This window comes from Marmota monax, unplaced genomic scaffold, assembly GCF_021218885.2.
Source record: "Marmota monax isolate L192 unplaced genomic scaffold, Marmota_monax_Labrador192_F-V1.1 WCK01_AAM20220418_F8-fsc00034, whole genome shotgun sequence".
Taxonomy (NCBI): Eukaryota; Metazoa; Chordata; class Mammalia; order Rodentia; family Sciuridae; genus Marmota; species Marmota monax.
The window spans coordinates 8,797,165-8,813,588 of NW_026693934.1; the positions used below are offsets into that span (position 1 = coordinate 8,797,165).

Here is a 16,424-nt window from a genome sequence, read left to right on the forward strand (position 1 = left end):
TCTGCTGTCATATAATTAAAAAGAACAATTTTTTTTTTTAATGGAGAGTTATCCTGGGATAAGCTTGAGAATCCTGGTGGGCAGTTGGGTCCCTAGTCTGAAGAGGGGGCTGGTGGTGGGTGTTTGGTCACGGCCAACACATTAGGGAAGACTTAGGGCTGTGTCTGGAATTAGAAAGAGCATAGAAGCTGCTGGGGGAACAATGACCTTTACAGCTAGAGAGAAGTGAAAGTGGGGAAGGAAGCCAGGCAGTCGGGGAGCTCTGAGGATGCAGTCACGTGGCAGTCCAGCCAGCTCACTGAGCTGAGGCATTTGCATTCACACAGAGCCCTTCCTCAGTTCCAGGGAATAGCCCTGTCTTATTCAGTCAAACCCTAGAGGAAAAGGGGTAGAGAGAATGGTTTTGTGTTTTTTGCTAGTTAACCTCGGAGACCAGAGGCTCAGGCTGGGGATGGTGCTGCTTCTTGGATATCAGCCACGTATACACACACAGAGGAGCTGAGAGAGGCCCCTTGGCAACAACCCAGAGTGGCATCCAGGACCCACTGAGCCCTCAGGTTGCCTGGCAGCAACTGAGAAACTTTGTTATTTGCCTTTCTGGGCACATTCATCAAGAGGAATTTGGGGGCATGCAGAAGTCTCCCTGCCTCTGAGAACAATCTTCGTCCTTTGCTGCTCCGTGTAAAGGCTTCACAGTGAGATACTCCAACTGCTGGAGGGAGGGGGATGCACCAGGCTAATTCTACTTTTCCCTCTGGTGGCATATCCTACCCAGACCAGGTAGGTGAATGTTGACGCAGGGTATAAGGAAATAAAGAAAGAGTCGGAACTCAGCCCCAAGCGTAGGGCAGAGTTTCTGGAAGGATTGGGTGGTCAGAAGAAGGGTGCATTTAAGACTGAGGGCAGGGCATGTTGAGCTTGAAAAGCAGAAATAGGCATTGAGTGTGCAGCGGTAGGTGTGGAAACTGCTCAGCCTTGGGGAGAGCGCACCAGTGCTACTAGCAGCCAGGCTGCTGTCCAGGACGGGGAGCAGGGAAGGGGTTCCTTCCCCTCAAAGCTTTGTATTTGAAAAGTCTTTATTTTCCTGTGCGCATTCCAACGTCAACCACTCAGAACCGTGTATGTTGAGTGAAGTTCTGAGAATTAAACAACCTCCCCAGAGTCATTCACCATCAGGGATGTAGCCAGGGGTGGACCACAGTCTTCTGTCCCATGGAGTGGGAGAAAAAAAAAATAGCCAAATGCATGCCACCATTGAACCTTCAGTTCTACGCTTGTTGGTCTAGTATCAGAGAGGAGCTGAGACTTTCAGGACTTCAGTACTTTTCAGTACTTTCTTTCAGTAAAAAGTACTTTTTTTAGTACCTTTTAGTACTTTCTTTCAGTACTTCCTCTGCAGAAGTACTGACTCTGGGAAAAGCCATAGCAAGCATTAGAGTGAGCAAAGGGCCTTCCCAAAGCATGCCTGTAGCCATGGGATATCAGCAGGACAGGAGTCGTCCAGTCACTTCACTGTGGGGTCATGGGATGGCAGAGCTGGGGCACAGGCCAGCTTTCCCAGCTCCACCCCTGCCTGTACAAGAGGCTCTAAACCCGTTTTCTACACTTGGAACTTTAAAATACCTATTAATACACAAAGGCTTTGTTAAATCTACAAGAAGAAAAATCCATTTAATTTTATAGATTTTCCCAAAGTTGTCTGGATATCTGTCCGTTCGTATGATACATTTTCTAAATCCCATGCTGCTATTCATGCTAGCAACACAGGAAATTTAGGCCCACAATTCTGGATCCTGGGATGAACCTCTGACCTCTCATTAATAAAAACCAAACACTCTTCCTCTCTCTGGCTAATGGTTCAAGAAAAATGGAGAGACTTTGGCTCCCTGGCTTGGAGGTAAATTCTTACCCCCCCACCAAAGACTCAAGAAACAAAGTGGCTGTGGAGTGAGTTAGTTGGTCGTGTATGATCTCAGATCAGAAGCATCTGCTGTCAGAGGTGTAACCACAAGTAAGTTCTTAGCTTAATGGAATACCAACCACCGATCTGTAAAATAGAACACGCGTGCCTCCCAGCACTAGGTACGGTTTAGAGAAGGATTGGTAGTGAGCCTTGCTGGGGAACCACTAGTAATTCCTTCATTTTCAGGGAATAGGCTTAGCTTTCTAAAAATTCCTGCGTCAAGCAGTTTACCTTGTTGGTGAGGCAGACTAGCTGGTTATCAAACAGATCTCAAGCTTCAGAGCAGAGTGTATATATACACTCTTCCTTCCTTTGGCATGTCCCCATAGGTTTATAAGCCTTGCTTTTTGACTCCAGAACACATGACAATAGAATTTTAAAATGAATATCATCTTGAAAAACTTGGCCCTTGCATACCTAGGCCCTTCTGTCTGCACAGTCTAGGTGCCCCAGTCTCTACCAGGTCTCTTTTCAGGGCTTATTTTCTGCCATTTACCAGCTCTCTGTACCTCCTTCTTGGAGCTGAATCCTGCCAATTATGCGTTCCTTCCCCCATGACCACTGGGTACAATTGCAAATCTTACTTCAGGCAAGTTCTTTTGTCTACTTATGCAAGACTTTTAATGCGGTTTCTAATGGAGTCACTAGAAAGGAGATTGTTTTCCTGCCAGCTCCTCGGGAGTGGGAAGAATTTCCCTATTATTTTGGGATTGTGGACTGCACAAGGAGGGGTACAAAGGAGCAGAGAAGAAAGAAAGAGGGCCAGGACGTCAGTTCCATGTGTGTAACTCAGGAGCAACAATGCCTGGCAGAGCCTCCATGCCGTTTAGGGGACAGAGTCAGGCCTGTGTGGAGTGGGCAAGGGGGTGCCTACTTCCTTGTCTACCTGTGCCCAGCCCAGCCCACATGTACCTGTGCTTACTCACACACTCCACTGGGAGCACACACACAAGCACTCAGTGCTGGTCTGCAAACACTTCAAAGCTCACAAGACTCCAAGTCAGATGGAGGAGGAAGAGCTGGCTCACCGTGGGGGCCAGCCTGCAGCATGAAGTCTTATAGGTTTGACAAATAATATCACCATCCTCATTTCTGTCTTATGAAAGATGAAAACAAGACTCAGACGTTGCCACTGGGTATTTTTTACTTAGCTACTAATGGTAGTACTATCTATATTAACTAATTTCTTTCTTTCTTTTCTTTTCTTTTTTTAAACGGGGGATTGGACTCAGGAGCACTTGACTACTGAGCCACATCCCCAGTCCATTTTTGAGTTGTATTTAGAGACAGAGTGGCTTAGCACCTCGCCTTTGCTGAGACTGGCGTTGAACTTGCGACCCTCCTGTCTCAGCCTCCCGAGCTGCTGGGATTACAGGCATGCGCCACTGTGCCTGGCTCTGTCACGTGTCTAATTTCAGTTAGAATCTTCTTTTCAGTATAACAGGCCACCTCTCATGGTCAAAGAAATGAACCCCAACTGGAAGGACAGTAGAAGCCAGATAAGGTAACACTGGGGTGGGAGTGGGTGATAGAGCACTTGAAGGCAGGTATGTTACAAGGTGGGACTGCTGCCTCCCCAGAGAACTCTGACCCCCTCAAGGCGGCTTTGCAGTGAAATGACTACTCTTGTGGATTGCTTGCTGGTGATAGGTTGCACCTGGAGCATTCCTTGAGCAGTGAACACCCACAGAAACCTTCTTTGCAATCAGCCGTACAGATTCATTAGAGATGGTGACATTTTTGTCCGCCTCTGTCCTCTGGCCCAGAAGCACAGTTCCATTCTTGGTCTTCTCCTTTTACAAATTAGAGAACAGCTCATTAATGTTCGATTCCAGCAAGTTACCTTATTCTGCAGGTTCTCTCCAGCTGCCAAGCCAGAGGCTCACCGCATGCAGACCTGTGGTTTTCTTCCTCTTTCTCATTTTCAGGAGACAAGCCACTAGGTGGCAGTACCGGCAGTTCGCCCTCTTGTTTTCTCCTCAGTCTTGAGAAAACAGGTGAAGGAATCCTGGTGGGTGCAGGCTGGCTCAGAGCCCAGAGCTGACCAGCCCTCTGTCCTTAGGCCATGCTTCTGACATGGCCAGCCCTTCCTCAGCCCTGAATGTCCTTGGCATAGTTCACCTCTGCCTGAGTGACCTCAGATCTCTTAATTTTTCAATGCCTTTTCTTTCTTACATGGCAGATAGAAACAAAATCTACTCACACTTCCATAAGAGATATGTTTATGATTCAAGGTGAGAATATGATTGTTTTTATAATTAAGCCATATTTTGGGAGCATATAATTATAGAGTTACATGCAGTTATAGGAAATAATTCAAAGAACTAATACACTTTTCACCCAGTTTCCCCAATAGTGGCATTTTACAAAACTGTGGCACAACATCACAACTAGGATAATGACATGGACACAGTCAAGATACAGTGCCTTTCTATCTCAACAAAGATCCCTGTGTTGTCCTTTTATAGCCACATCAACTCTCATCTTTAACCACTGACAAACACGAATCTGCCCTCCATTTCTACAGTCTTGTCATTGCCCAAATAGTGTACCAATGGATCTACACAGTATGCAACATTTGGGGATTTGGATTTTCCACTCAACATAAGTCTCTGGAGATTGATCCGAGTTGTGTATACGTTATTAATGTGTTCCTTTTTATTGATAATATGTCATAGTATACATAAATACCAAGCAGGACAATTACTTGATCATGTGGTAAGAGTATGTCCAGTTTTGTAAGAAATTGTCTCTCAAAGTGGATGTGCTATTTTGCATTTCCACCAGGAATGACTGACAATTCCAGTAAGACCACCTCTTTTTCAGCAATTGGTGCTGTCAGTACTTTGGATTCTGACCTTGCTAATAGGTATATAGTGGTATTTCATTGTTGCTTTGGTTTGCAGTTCCCCAGTGATGTATGATGTGAAGCATATTTTCACCTTCTCTGTTATCTGTATAATTTCTTGACGAGTTATCTCCTCAGATCTTTTGTCTACTTTTTAATTGGGTTATTCATTTTCGTTTTCAATTTTAAGAACTCATAGTATATTTTGGAGACAAGTCCTTTATTAGATATGCATTTTGCAGATGTTTTCTCACAGTCTGTGGCTTGTCCTTTCACCTTTAACCATGTATCTTTGATGGAATAAGAGTTTTTAATTTTTCACAAAGCCCGTGTTATCAGATTTTTGTTGTTATTGTTTGTAGACTGTGCTTTCAATGTTATATCTAAAACTTTGTTGACAAGTCAAGGCCGGTGTATTGAAGGCATTACATAGTGATAAAGGAGTCAATTTTCTGAGAAGACACAGCAATCATTAACATATCTTTACCTAACAATATAATCAAAAGCTGACCAAAGGCAAGCATTACTGCTTTTTCCACATAAAGAATGCTACTCTTAACGTAACATTTTATGCAACATAGTACTAGAAGTCTCAGAGTGAGTAAATGGGCACAAAGAATAGTAGAGGCATTTAAATTGAAAAGGAAGAAGTAAAATTATCTCTATTTGCAGATGATTTGATCTTATGTGTTGAAAATCCTGAAGAAGCTGTACCTTGACTTATTCCTGACCAAGGGGAAAAGCTTTTATTCTTTTTTGAATATGATGTTAGCCATGGGTTTCATGTATGGCTTTTGTCATCTTAAGCACGTTTTCTTCTATTCCTGGCTTATTGAGAGTTTTTTTTTCCTTTCAAGAAAAGATGTGTAAGTTTGTCCAATGCCTTTTCTGCATCAGTTAAGATGATTGTGTGTGTGTGAGTGTGTGTGTGTGTGTGTGTGTTTTCCTTACTTCTAGTATTGTGGTATTCTGCATTAACTGATTTTTATGCATTGAGCCACTATTACTTCTGGGAATAAATCTCACTTGGCCATGATATATAATCCATTTAATAAGCCACTGATTTCGGTATACTAATATTTTATTAACATCTTGCATTGATGTTCATTAGGGATATTGGCCTGTAGTTTTGTTTTTTTTTCCTTTGTATTTTCTTTGTCCAGGTATCAAGGTAATAATGGCTTCATAAATGAGTTAGGGAGTGTTTCCTCCTCTTTAGTTTCTTGAAGAATTTGAGAAATATTGGTGTTAATTCATGTAGGTTTGGTAGAATTCACCAGTGAAGCCATCTGGTCCTGGGCTTTTCTTTAAGAGTAACGTTAACATATTCTGAATATGTTAACATACTCTTTAACATACTCTTATCCAGCATTCTCTTTAAGGGTAATTTCCCCAGGCTTGTGCATTTTCCAGCTTTCCTTCTGTTGTTGATTCCTGCCTTCACTGCATTGCTATAGGAAAAACACCTTTTATGATTGCAATCTTTTTTATATTAAGTCTTGCTTTTATGGTCTAATGTATGGTCTATTTGAATATTGCACAAACACTTGAGAATAATGTGTACTATGCTGTACTTCTCTGTCTGTTAGGTCTAATCTGTATGTTGTGTTATTCAATTCCTTTATTCACTTATCAATCTTCTGTCTGGTTGTTCAACCACTGCAGTCTTTGATTATTGATGCAGAGCTCTCTGTTTCTTCTTTCAGTTCTGTCAGGGATTGTTTCATATATTTTGAGGCTCCGATTTTCATGCACATATATTAATAGATGTTATATTATTTTGGTGAATGAATTGACCCTTTCATCAGTCTATATTGTCTCTGTAACATTTTTTCCCCCACTTAAAGTCTATTTTGTCTGACATTAGTATAGTCATCCCAGCTCTCTTCTGGTTAGTGTTTTCATGTAATAATTTTTTCTATACTTTCACTTTCAAATTGTTTGTATCTTTAAATCCAAAATGAATCTTTTATAGTCAGTGTGTTTAGATTATGTAGTTTGTTTTTTTAAAACAATTATGCCAACCACTACATTTTGATTAGTGAATTTAAACCATTTACATTTAAAGTAATTACTGATAGGAAGGGGCCTAGCCATTTTGCTATTTGTTTTCTGTCTCAGCTTTATTGACTCTCACTTTCCCAATTACTGCCTCCTTTTGTATTCAGCTGGCTTTTTTTTTTTTAATGACACATTATGAAACTTTTTGTTTCCTTTTGTGGCTGTCCTATGGATATTTTGTCTGTTTACCATGGGAACTAAAAATAACATCTAACGTTGTAATTATCAAATATAAATTGAGGGAGCCGGGCCGCCGCCAGCACCCGGAGCAGGCCCAGCGGCTCGCCAGCGTGGTGACCGCGTGACCCCAATTGGAGAGGGGGCGGAGCAGAGCCGCCACCCGCACCCGCAAGGTGGGCAGACCTGCGACCCAGTGGTACATGGGCGTGGTAGGAGGGGCAGGGCAGAGCCGCCGTTCGCGCTTGCAAGGTAAACAGACCTGTGACAGCCTGGCGGGTCAGGCCCAGTGGCCTGCCAGTGTGGTACACACGTCACCCCAACTGGAGTAGGGGCAGAGCAGATCCTTCTCCCACGCCCGGATCAGGCCCTGCCGGTGTGGTGGTCACGTGACCCCAACTGGAGTGGGGGCGGAGCGGAACCGCCACCCGTGCCCGCAGGGTGAGCAGACCTGTGACCAACCTGCAGATCAGGCCCAGGGGTCCGCAGGCGTGGTAGGAGGGGCAGGGCAGATCCGCCGCCCGCGCCTCCAAGGTAGGCAGACCTGCAACAGACCGGCGGATCAGGCCCAGGAGCCTGCCGGCGTGGTACACACACCACCCTAATTGGAGTAGGGGCAGAGCAGAGTCGCCGCCCGTGCCAGGAACAGGCCCAGCATCCTGCAGGCGGGGTAGTCACGACACCCCAATTGGAGTAGGGGCAGAGCAGAGCCTCCACCCGTGCCCGAAAGGTGGGCAGATCTGCGACCCACCAGCGGGACAGGCCCAGTGGCCTGCCGGTACGACAGACACGTCACCCCATTTGGAGTAGGGGCAGAGTAGAGCCGCCGCCCGCGCCTGCAGGGTAGGCAAACCTGCAACCGACCGGCGGATCAGGCCCGGTGGCCTGCCGGCGTGGTACACTTGTCACCCCAATTGGAGTAGGGGCAGAACAGAGCCGCCGCCAGCACCCAGAACAGGCCCAGTGACCTGCCGGCGTGGTAGCCACGACACCCCAATTGGAATAAGGAGAGAGCAGAGCCGCCGCCCGCTCCTGCAGGAAAGATACGCAAGCAGTATGAAAAGACAAGGAAAGAAAGGACCACAAGCAATGCAGGTCAACGCAACTTTAGAAGAGGTAACAGCTGCAGCAGATGGAATGTCAGATAAAGAATTCAGGATATACATGCTTCAGATGATCTGGAGTATCCAGGAAGACATTAGACAGCAAAATCAGAAAATGAAAGATCACTTCGACAATGAATTACGCAAACAAATCCAGGAAGCAAAGGATCAACTATACAGGGAGATAGAGGTTATAAAAAACAAACAAACAGAAATCCTAGAAATGCAGGAAGCAACAAACCAACTTAAAAACTCAATGGAGAATACTACCAGCAGAGTAGAACACTTAGAAGATAGAACATCAGACAATGAAGACAAAGTATTTCAACTGGAAAAGAACATAGACAGCTCAGCAAGACTGTTAAGAAACCATGAGCAGAACATCCAAGAAATATGGGATAACATTAAGAGACCAAACTTAAGAGTCATTGGGATACAGGAAGGTACAGAGCTCCAAACCAAAGGAATGAGCAGTCTATTCAATGAAATAATACGAGAAAACTTCCCAGACTTGAAGAATGAGACAGAATCCCAAATCCTAGAAGCCTACAGGACGCCGATTGTGCAAAATCATAAGAGATCCACACCTAGACACATTATAATGAAGATGCCCAACATACAGAATAAGGAGAGAATTTTAAAAGCTACAAGAGAAAGGAAGCAGATTACATTTAGGGGTAAGCCAATCAGGATAACAGCTGATCTTTCAACACAGACTCTGAAAGCTAGAAGATCCTGGAATAACATATTTCAAACACTGAAAGAAAATGGGTTCCAACCAAGAATTGTGTATCCAGCGAAATTAAGCTTCAGGATGGAAGATGAAATTAAAACATTCCACGATAAACAAAAGTTTAAAGAATTCGCAGCTAGAGAACCATCTCTTCAAAACATCCTCGCCAAAGCATTACAGGAAGAGGAAATGGAAAATAACAATGAAAACCAACAGTGGGAGGTAGGACAGTAAAGGGGGGGAAAATAATCAAAGAGGAAAACAAACCATGTTTAGTAACAGAAATAAACAAATATGGCTGGAAGAACAACCCATATCTCAATAATAACCCTAAATGTTAATGGCTTAAACTCACCAATTAAGAGACACAGGCTAGTAGAATGGATCACAAAACAAGACCCAACAATATGCTGCCTACAGGAGACGCATTTGATAGGAAAAGACATACATAGGCTGAAGGTGAAAGGTTGGGAAAAATCATATCACTCATATGGACTTCGGAAACAAGCAGGAGTGTCCATACTCATATCAAATAAAATAGATTTCAAGCCAAAGTTAATCAAAAGGGATAAAGAGGGACACTACATACTGCTTAAGGGAACCATACACCAACAAGACATAACAATCATAAATATTTATGCCCCAAACAATGGTGCAGCTATGTTCGTCAAACAAACTCTTCTCAAGTTCAAGAGTCTAATAGACCACCACACCATAATCATGGGAGACTTCAACACACCTCTCTCGCCACTGGACAGATCTTCCAAACAAAAGTTGAATAAGGAAACTATAGAACTCAATAACACTATTAATAACCTAGACCTAATTGACATATATAGAGTATACCACCCAACATCAAGCAGTTACACTTTTTTCTCAGCAGCACATGGATCCTTCTCAAAAATAGATCATATATTATGTCACAGGGCAACTCTTAGACAATATAAAGGAGTAGAGATAATACCATGCATCTTATCTGATCATAATGGAATGAAACTGAAAATCAACGATAAAAGAAGGAAGGAAAAAGCATACATCACTTGGAGAATGAACAATAGGTTACTGAATGATCAATGGGTTATAGAAGACATCAAGGAGGAAATTAAAAAATTCTTAGAGATAAATGAAAACACAGACACAACATATCGGAATCTATGGGACACATTGAAAGCAGTTCTAAGAGGAAAATTCATTGCTTGGAGTTCATTCCTTAAAAAAAGAAAAAACCAACAAATAAATGATCTCATACTTCATCTCAAAATCCTAGAAAAAGAAGAGCAAAACAACAGCAAAAGAAGTAGAAGGCAAGAAATAATTAAAATCAGAGCTGAAATTAATGAAATCGAAACAAAAGAAACAATTGAAAAAATTGACAAAACTAAAAGTTGGTTCTTTGAAAAAATAAACAAAATCAACAGACCCTTAGCGATGCTAGCGAAGAGAAGAAGAGAGAGAACTCAAATTACTAGCATATGGGATGAAAAAGGCAATATCACAACAGACACTTCAGAAATACAGAAGATAATCAAAAACTATTTTGAATCCTTATACTCCAATAAATTAGAAGATAGTGAAGGCATAGATAAATTTCTTAAGTCATATGATCTGCCCAGATTGAGTCAGGAGGATATAGAAAATCTAAACAGACCAATATCAATTGAGGAAATAGAAGAAACCATAAAAAGACTACCAACTAAGAAAAGCCCAGGACCGGATGGGTATACAGCAGAATTTTACAAAACCTTTAAAGAAGAACTAATACCAATACTTTTCAAGCTACTTCAGGAAATAGAAAAGGAGGGAGAACTTCCAAATTCATTCTATGAGGCCAACATCACCCTGATACCTAAACCAGACAAAGACACTTCAAAGAAAGAAAACTACAGACCAATGTCTCTAATGAACCTAGATGCAAAAATCCTCAATAAAATTCTGGCGAATCGGATACAAAAACATATCAAAAAAATTGTACACCATGATCAAGTAGGATTCATTCCTGGGATGCAAGGCTGGTTCAATATACAGAAATCAATAAATGTTATTCACCACATCAATAGACTTAAAAATAAGAACCAGATGATCATCTCGATAGATGCGGAAAAAGCATTCGACAAAGTACAGCATCCCTTTATGTTCAAAACTATAGAAAAACTAGGGATAACAGGAACATACCTCAATATTGTAAAAGCAATCTATGCTAAGCCTCAGGCTAGCATCATTCTGAATGGAGAAAAACTGAAGGCATTCCCTCTAAAATCTGGAACAAGACAGGGATGCCCTCTCTCTCCACTTCTGTTCAACATAGTTCTCAAAACACTGGCCAGAGCAATTTGACAGACGAAAGAAATTAAAGGCATAAAAATAGGAAAAGAAGAACTTAAATTATCACTATTTGCAGATGATATGATTCTATACCTAGCAGACCCAAAAGGCTCTACAAAGAAACTATTAGAGCTAATAAATGAATTCAGCAAAGTGGCAGGATATAAAATCAACACACATAAATCAAAGGCATTCCTGTATATCAGCGACAAATCCTCTGAAATGGAAATGAGGACAACCACTCCATTCAAAATATCTTCAAAAAAAATAAAATACTTGGGAATCAACCTAACAAAAGAGGTGAAAGACTTATACAATGAAAACTACAGAACCCTAAAGAGAGAAATAGAAGAAGATCTTAGAAGATGGAAAAATATACCCTGTTCATGGATAGGCAGAACTAACATCATCAAAATGGCGATATTACCAAAAGTTCTCTATAGGTTTAATGCAATGCCAATCAAAATCCCAACGGCATTTCTTGTAGAAATAGAGAAAGCAATCATGAAATTCATATGGAAAAATAAAAGACCCAGAATAGCAAAAACAATGCTAAGCAGGAAGTGTGAATCAGGCGGTATAGCGATACCAGACTTCAAACTATACTACAGAGCAATAGTAACAAAAACAGCATGGTACTGGTACCAAAACAGGCGGGTGGACCAATGGTACAGAATAGAGGACACAGAAACCAATCCACAAAACTACAACTATCTTATATTTGATAAAGGGGCTAAAAGCATGCAATGGAGGAAGGATAGCATCTTCAACAAATGGTGCTGGGAAAACTGGAAATCCATATGCAACAAAATGAAACTGAATCCCTTTCTCTCGCCATGCACAAAAGTGAATTCAAAATGGATCAAGGAGCTTGATATCAAATCAGAGACGCGCCGTCTGATAGAAGAAAAAGTTGGCTACGATCTACATACTGTGGGGTCGGGCTCCAAATTCCTCAATAGGACACCCATAGCACAAAAGTTAATAACTAGAATCAACAAATGGGACTTACTCAAACTAAAAAGGTTTTTCTCAGCAAAAGAAACAATAAGAGAGGTAAATAGGGAGCCTACACCCTGGGAACAAATCTTTACTCCTCACACTTCAGATAGAGCCCTAATATCCAGAGTATACAAAGAACTCAAAAAATTAGACAATAAGAGAACAAACAACCCAATCAACAAATGGGCCAAGGACCTGAACAGACACTTCTCAGAGGAGGACATACAGTCAATCAACAAGTACATGAAAAAATGCTCAACATCTCTAGCTGTCAGAGAAATGCAAATCAAAACCACCCTAAGATACCATCTCACTCCAGTAAGATTGGCAGCCATTATGAAGTCAAACAACAACAAGTGCTGGCGAGGATGTGGGGAAAAGGGTACACTTGTACATTGCTGGTGGGACTGCAGATTGGTGCAGCCAATTTGGAAAGTAGTATGGAGATTTCTTGGAAAGCTGGGAATGGAGCCACCATTTGACCCAGCTATTCCCCTTCTTGGTCTATTCCCTAAAGACCTAAAAAGAGCATGCTACAGGGACACTGCTACATCGATGTTCATAGCAGCACAGTTCACAATAGCAAGACTGTGGAACCAACCTAGATGCCCTTCAATAGACGAATGGATAAAAAAAATGTGGCATTTATACACAATGGAGTATTACTCTGCATTAAAAAATGACAAAATCATAGAATTTACAGGGAAATGGATGGCATTAGAGCAGATTATGCTAAGTGAAGCTAGCCAATCCCTAAAAAACAAATGCCAAATGTCTTCTTTGATATAAGGAGAGTAACTAAGATCAGAGTAGGGACGAAGAGCAGGAGAAGAAGATTAACATTTAACAGGGATGAGAGGTGGGAGGGAAAGGGAGAGAGAAGGGAAATTGCATGGTAATGGAAGGAGACCCTCAGGGTTATACAGTGGAGGGGGTAGAGAGAGAGGAGGGGAGGGGAGGGGGGAGGGGGGAGGGTGGATGATGGGAAAGGCAGCGGAGCACAACAGACACTAGTATGGCAATTTGTAAATCAATGGATGTGTAACTGATGTGATTCTGCAATCTGTGTATGGGGTGAAGGTGGGAGTTCATAACCCACTTGAATCAAAGTGTGGAATATGATATGTCAAGAAATTTGTAATGTTTTGAACAACCCACAATAAAAAATTAAAAATAAAAAAAATATATAAATTGACACCAAAGTGATTGTATTTTTAAAACTGTACTCCAATAGTTCTTCATCCATACCCCTTTATGTTTCAATGTCACGAATTGTGTTTTTGAACATCGTGTGCACAATAACAGATTCAAAATTTTTATGCTTTTGTCTTTTGAATCCTATAGAACACTATAAGTGTAGTTAAAATCAGGATTACAGTAACACTGGCTTTCATATTTATCCATGTGTTTAGCTTTATCAGAAATCTTTATATATTCATATTTACTTAATTTTTTTTTTGGGAGGCTCCTGCCTGAGCCTCCCTAGTTGCTGGGATGGCAGACCCAGTGTGAATTTTATAGGCCCCAGAACATCTCAGTTTGGACCAGTCACCACCTGGGGGATGCTGGTCGCTGAGGCCAGGGACAGCACAGTAGTGGAGTGAGCACATCCAGGTGCTGTTCCAAGCAGGTGTTTGTGCATGCCTGCACTTTCACCTTGGGCTTCAAGGGAGTGAACCTCTGGGTGGTGGGTGGAGGGCTGCCAGGGCTGTTCCTGAGGCTAGGGTCCCCAGCTTATTCCCTGACAGGGTGAACTCATCTCTCTAATCCTTACCTTCCACACCTAGGTGAACTTTCCAAGGGCTGCTGCCCGGGTTGGAGCAGGTGTGCAGTGTGGCGGAGCTGGTGACCTGACTTCTTGAAGGACAGTTTTTCCAGATACAGAATTCTTGGTTGATAAGGCTTTTCCCCAGTTCAGCACTTTGAATTATTATTTCAATTTTTCCCTGATTAGCATGGTTGATAATATTATGGGGGATCTCTTGTCCATTCCCACTTCACTCTTATTGCTTTCAAGGTTCTCTCTTTGTCAGTCTGATTATCATGTGTCTTGATGTGGATGTGTCATGGGGTTTATTCTATTTAGAGTCTTTTGCACTTTCTAAATTTGTAGATTTAGTTCTTTCACCAAATCTAGGAAGTTTCCAGCCATTATTTCTTCAAATAGTTTTTCTGTCTCTTTCTCTTTCTTTTTTCTTCCTGGACTCCCCAAATATATTGTCCCACTTGATGTCATCCCATAAATCTTTCAAGCTCTGTTCACTTTTCTTCATTCTTTATTATTTGTGCTCTATAATTATGCTCTATAGTTTCCATTGTCCTATATTCGTACTCACTGATTCTTTCTTCTGCCTGCTCAACTCTTTTGTTTAATCTCTATAGTTAAGTTTTCATTTCAGTTATTATATTTTTTTCATCTCCAGAATTTTGTTTGGCTATTATTTATAATTTCTGTCCCTTTGTTGATAGTCTCATTTTGTTCAGATGTTGTTTTCCTGGTTTTATTTAATTTTTTTACCCACGTTTTCTCTTATCTGAAATCATCATAATTCTAATAGTATTTGAAAGACGCATTCATTTTCATTATAGCTTGAAAGATATACAACTATCATTTTACCTCTTTTAAACAATTAAAGAAATTGACATTTTCCACTTTTTGTTCATAGAAAAAAATTCAGTATTGTTTACACAAAAATAGATGGAAAACTCTACAGTGTTGAACTGAAAGTATTATGAGCTTAACAAGGCTTTCAAACATTTCCATTCTTGTACTGGAGACTTTAAAAGGTTTCAGGAAATTAAATGTTTGCTCTATTCCATAAAATTATAATCTTTAACTTGTAAGATTGCTAAAATGTTTCACTTTCAAATTAAAAGATTTGTTTACTTATTTATGCACTGAATCATGTGTAACCAATGCAAACAGATTGTACCCAAGCAAATATTACTTCTAGCTGACCACTTATTTGGATGACTTAAAGTAGTGGTGACTCAAAACTTCTAAAATCAACAATATACTGCAGTATACAAACATAAAAATAAATAGCAGCAAATCTGTATATGGAAACAAATAGACAATTTGCTTTAAGCAAATTCATCAATTCTCTGAAAATAAGATGTCTAAATTTGGCAGAAATAGATATTACTGTTTGATTCTTATAACAGTGGAAGACTTATTATTAATTGCTACTAAGAACAAATGAAGTCTACTAATAAGTAAAGTTATATTGACAATAGTTGTAGACATGGTAAGGAAAGTTGAACCAAAAAGATGCAACGTAGGGATTCATTTCTTGGTATCTCAAAATGATAAAATTATCTATTAACAATTAGCCCTAAAAATGTTTTAGGATTATGTAAATTCCTTTGTATCTGTACAGTTCTCTAAGAATTTTATTAAATGGTTGCTACAACTTGTAGTCAGACACCAATAAGTTTTGTCAGCAGATCAATAATTCCAATATTTAGGAAAATTAATCCAGTGGATTCTGATAACACAAATATTTCATTTGGAGGAAGCACCACAACAAATGATTCCAAAAATTGTGGTTCTATAGCTGAAGCAGATGTGAAAATTAGCAATGTTAGTACACATACAAAGTACTCATGTTGTTGGCGTGGCAGCTTTCATAAAGGCAGGCTGTGGTATCATTCCGATGCGTCTTGTCTATCATTGAGATGTTTATCATTGAGCAAATATTTATCATAAAGTTTTTACTATAAGTGACTTAATTGCAAATTCACCTGAATTATGAAATAATTACTATAAAACAAAAGAGACTGTAAATTTACCCCACATTATTGTAGTGTAATTTTTATGAATAAGACTACTCTGGCAGCCTGGCTGTCAGAATATTTTAAATATTAAAATTACAGATATTAAATAACACATTGTTATAAATTCATGTTTCTTTCTCCCTTCCTGATCAGATTATGAGACAACTAATCCTTTAATTCTATTACATGTTTATATAATGAACATAAATTATTTCCCTATAAGTGAACATACATTCTATATCTTTGTTCTGTGTTTTAAGTGCTTTTAAAAATTGATCTTCTACTTGTAGTTCACAGTGTTTTTATACAGAATGTGTATCAGCCTAAATATTTCACAAAAGCTTATGTCCTCTGACAGGGAAGCATGACTAGCAAACTGAGCCAGGGTCCTAATTAGGATTACTATGACAGTCTACTTAGTTTCTAACTTGAGTGACA

At 40.5% G+C, this 16,424-nt stretch overlaps 1 protein-coding gene across 6 annotated transcripts in view; it reads left to right on the forward strand.

Moving 5' to 3' along the window:
* The first annotated feature begins 340 nt into the window (after positions 1 to 340).
* Positions 341 to 16,424, forward strand: part of Arhgef4 (Rho guanine nucleotide exchange factor 4) — a 167,811-nt gene continuing 151,727 nt past the window's right edge. Inside the window, exon 1 of one of the 6 annotated variants that reach the window (XM_058585400.1) lies at positions 341 to 780. In XM_058585400.1, coding sequence (XP_058441383.1) covers positions 727 to 780 — 54 coding nt within the window. In that variant the 5' untranslated portion in view covers positions 341 to 726. The remainder of the gene's footprint in view (positions 781 to 16,424) is intronic. The other 5 variants (XM_058585399.1, XM_058585398.1, XM_058585397.1 and 2 more) reach the window with 5 other exon arrangements.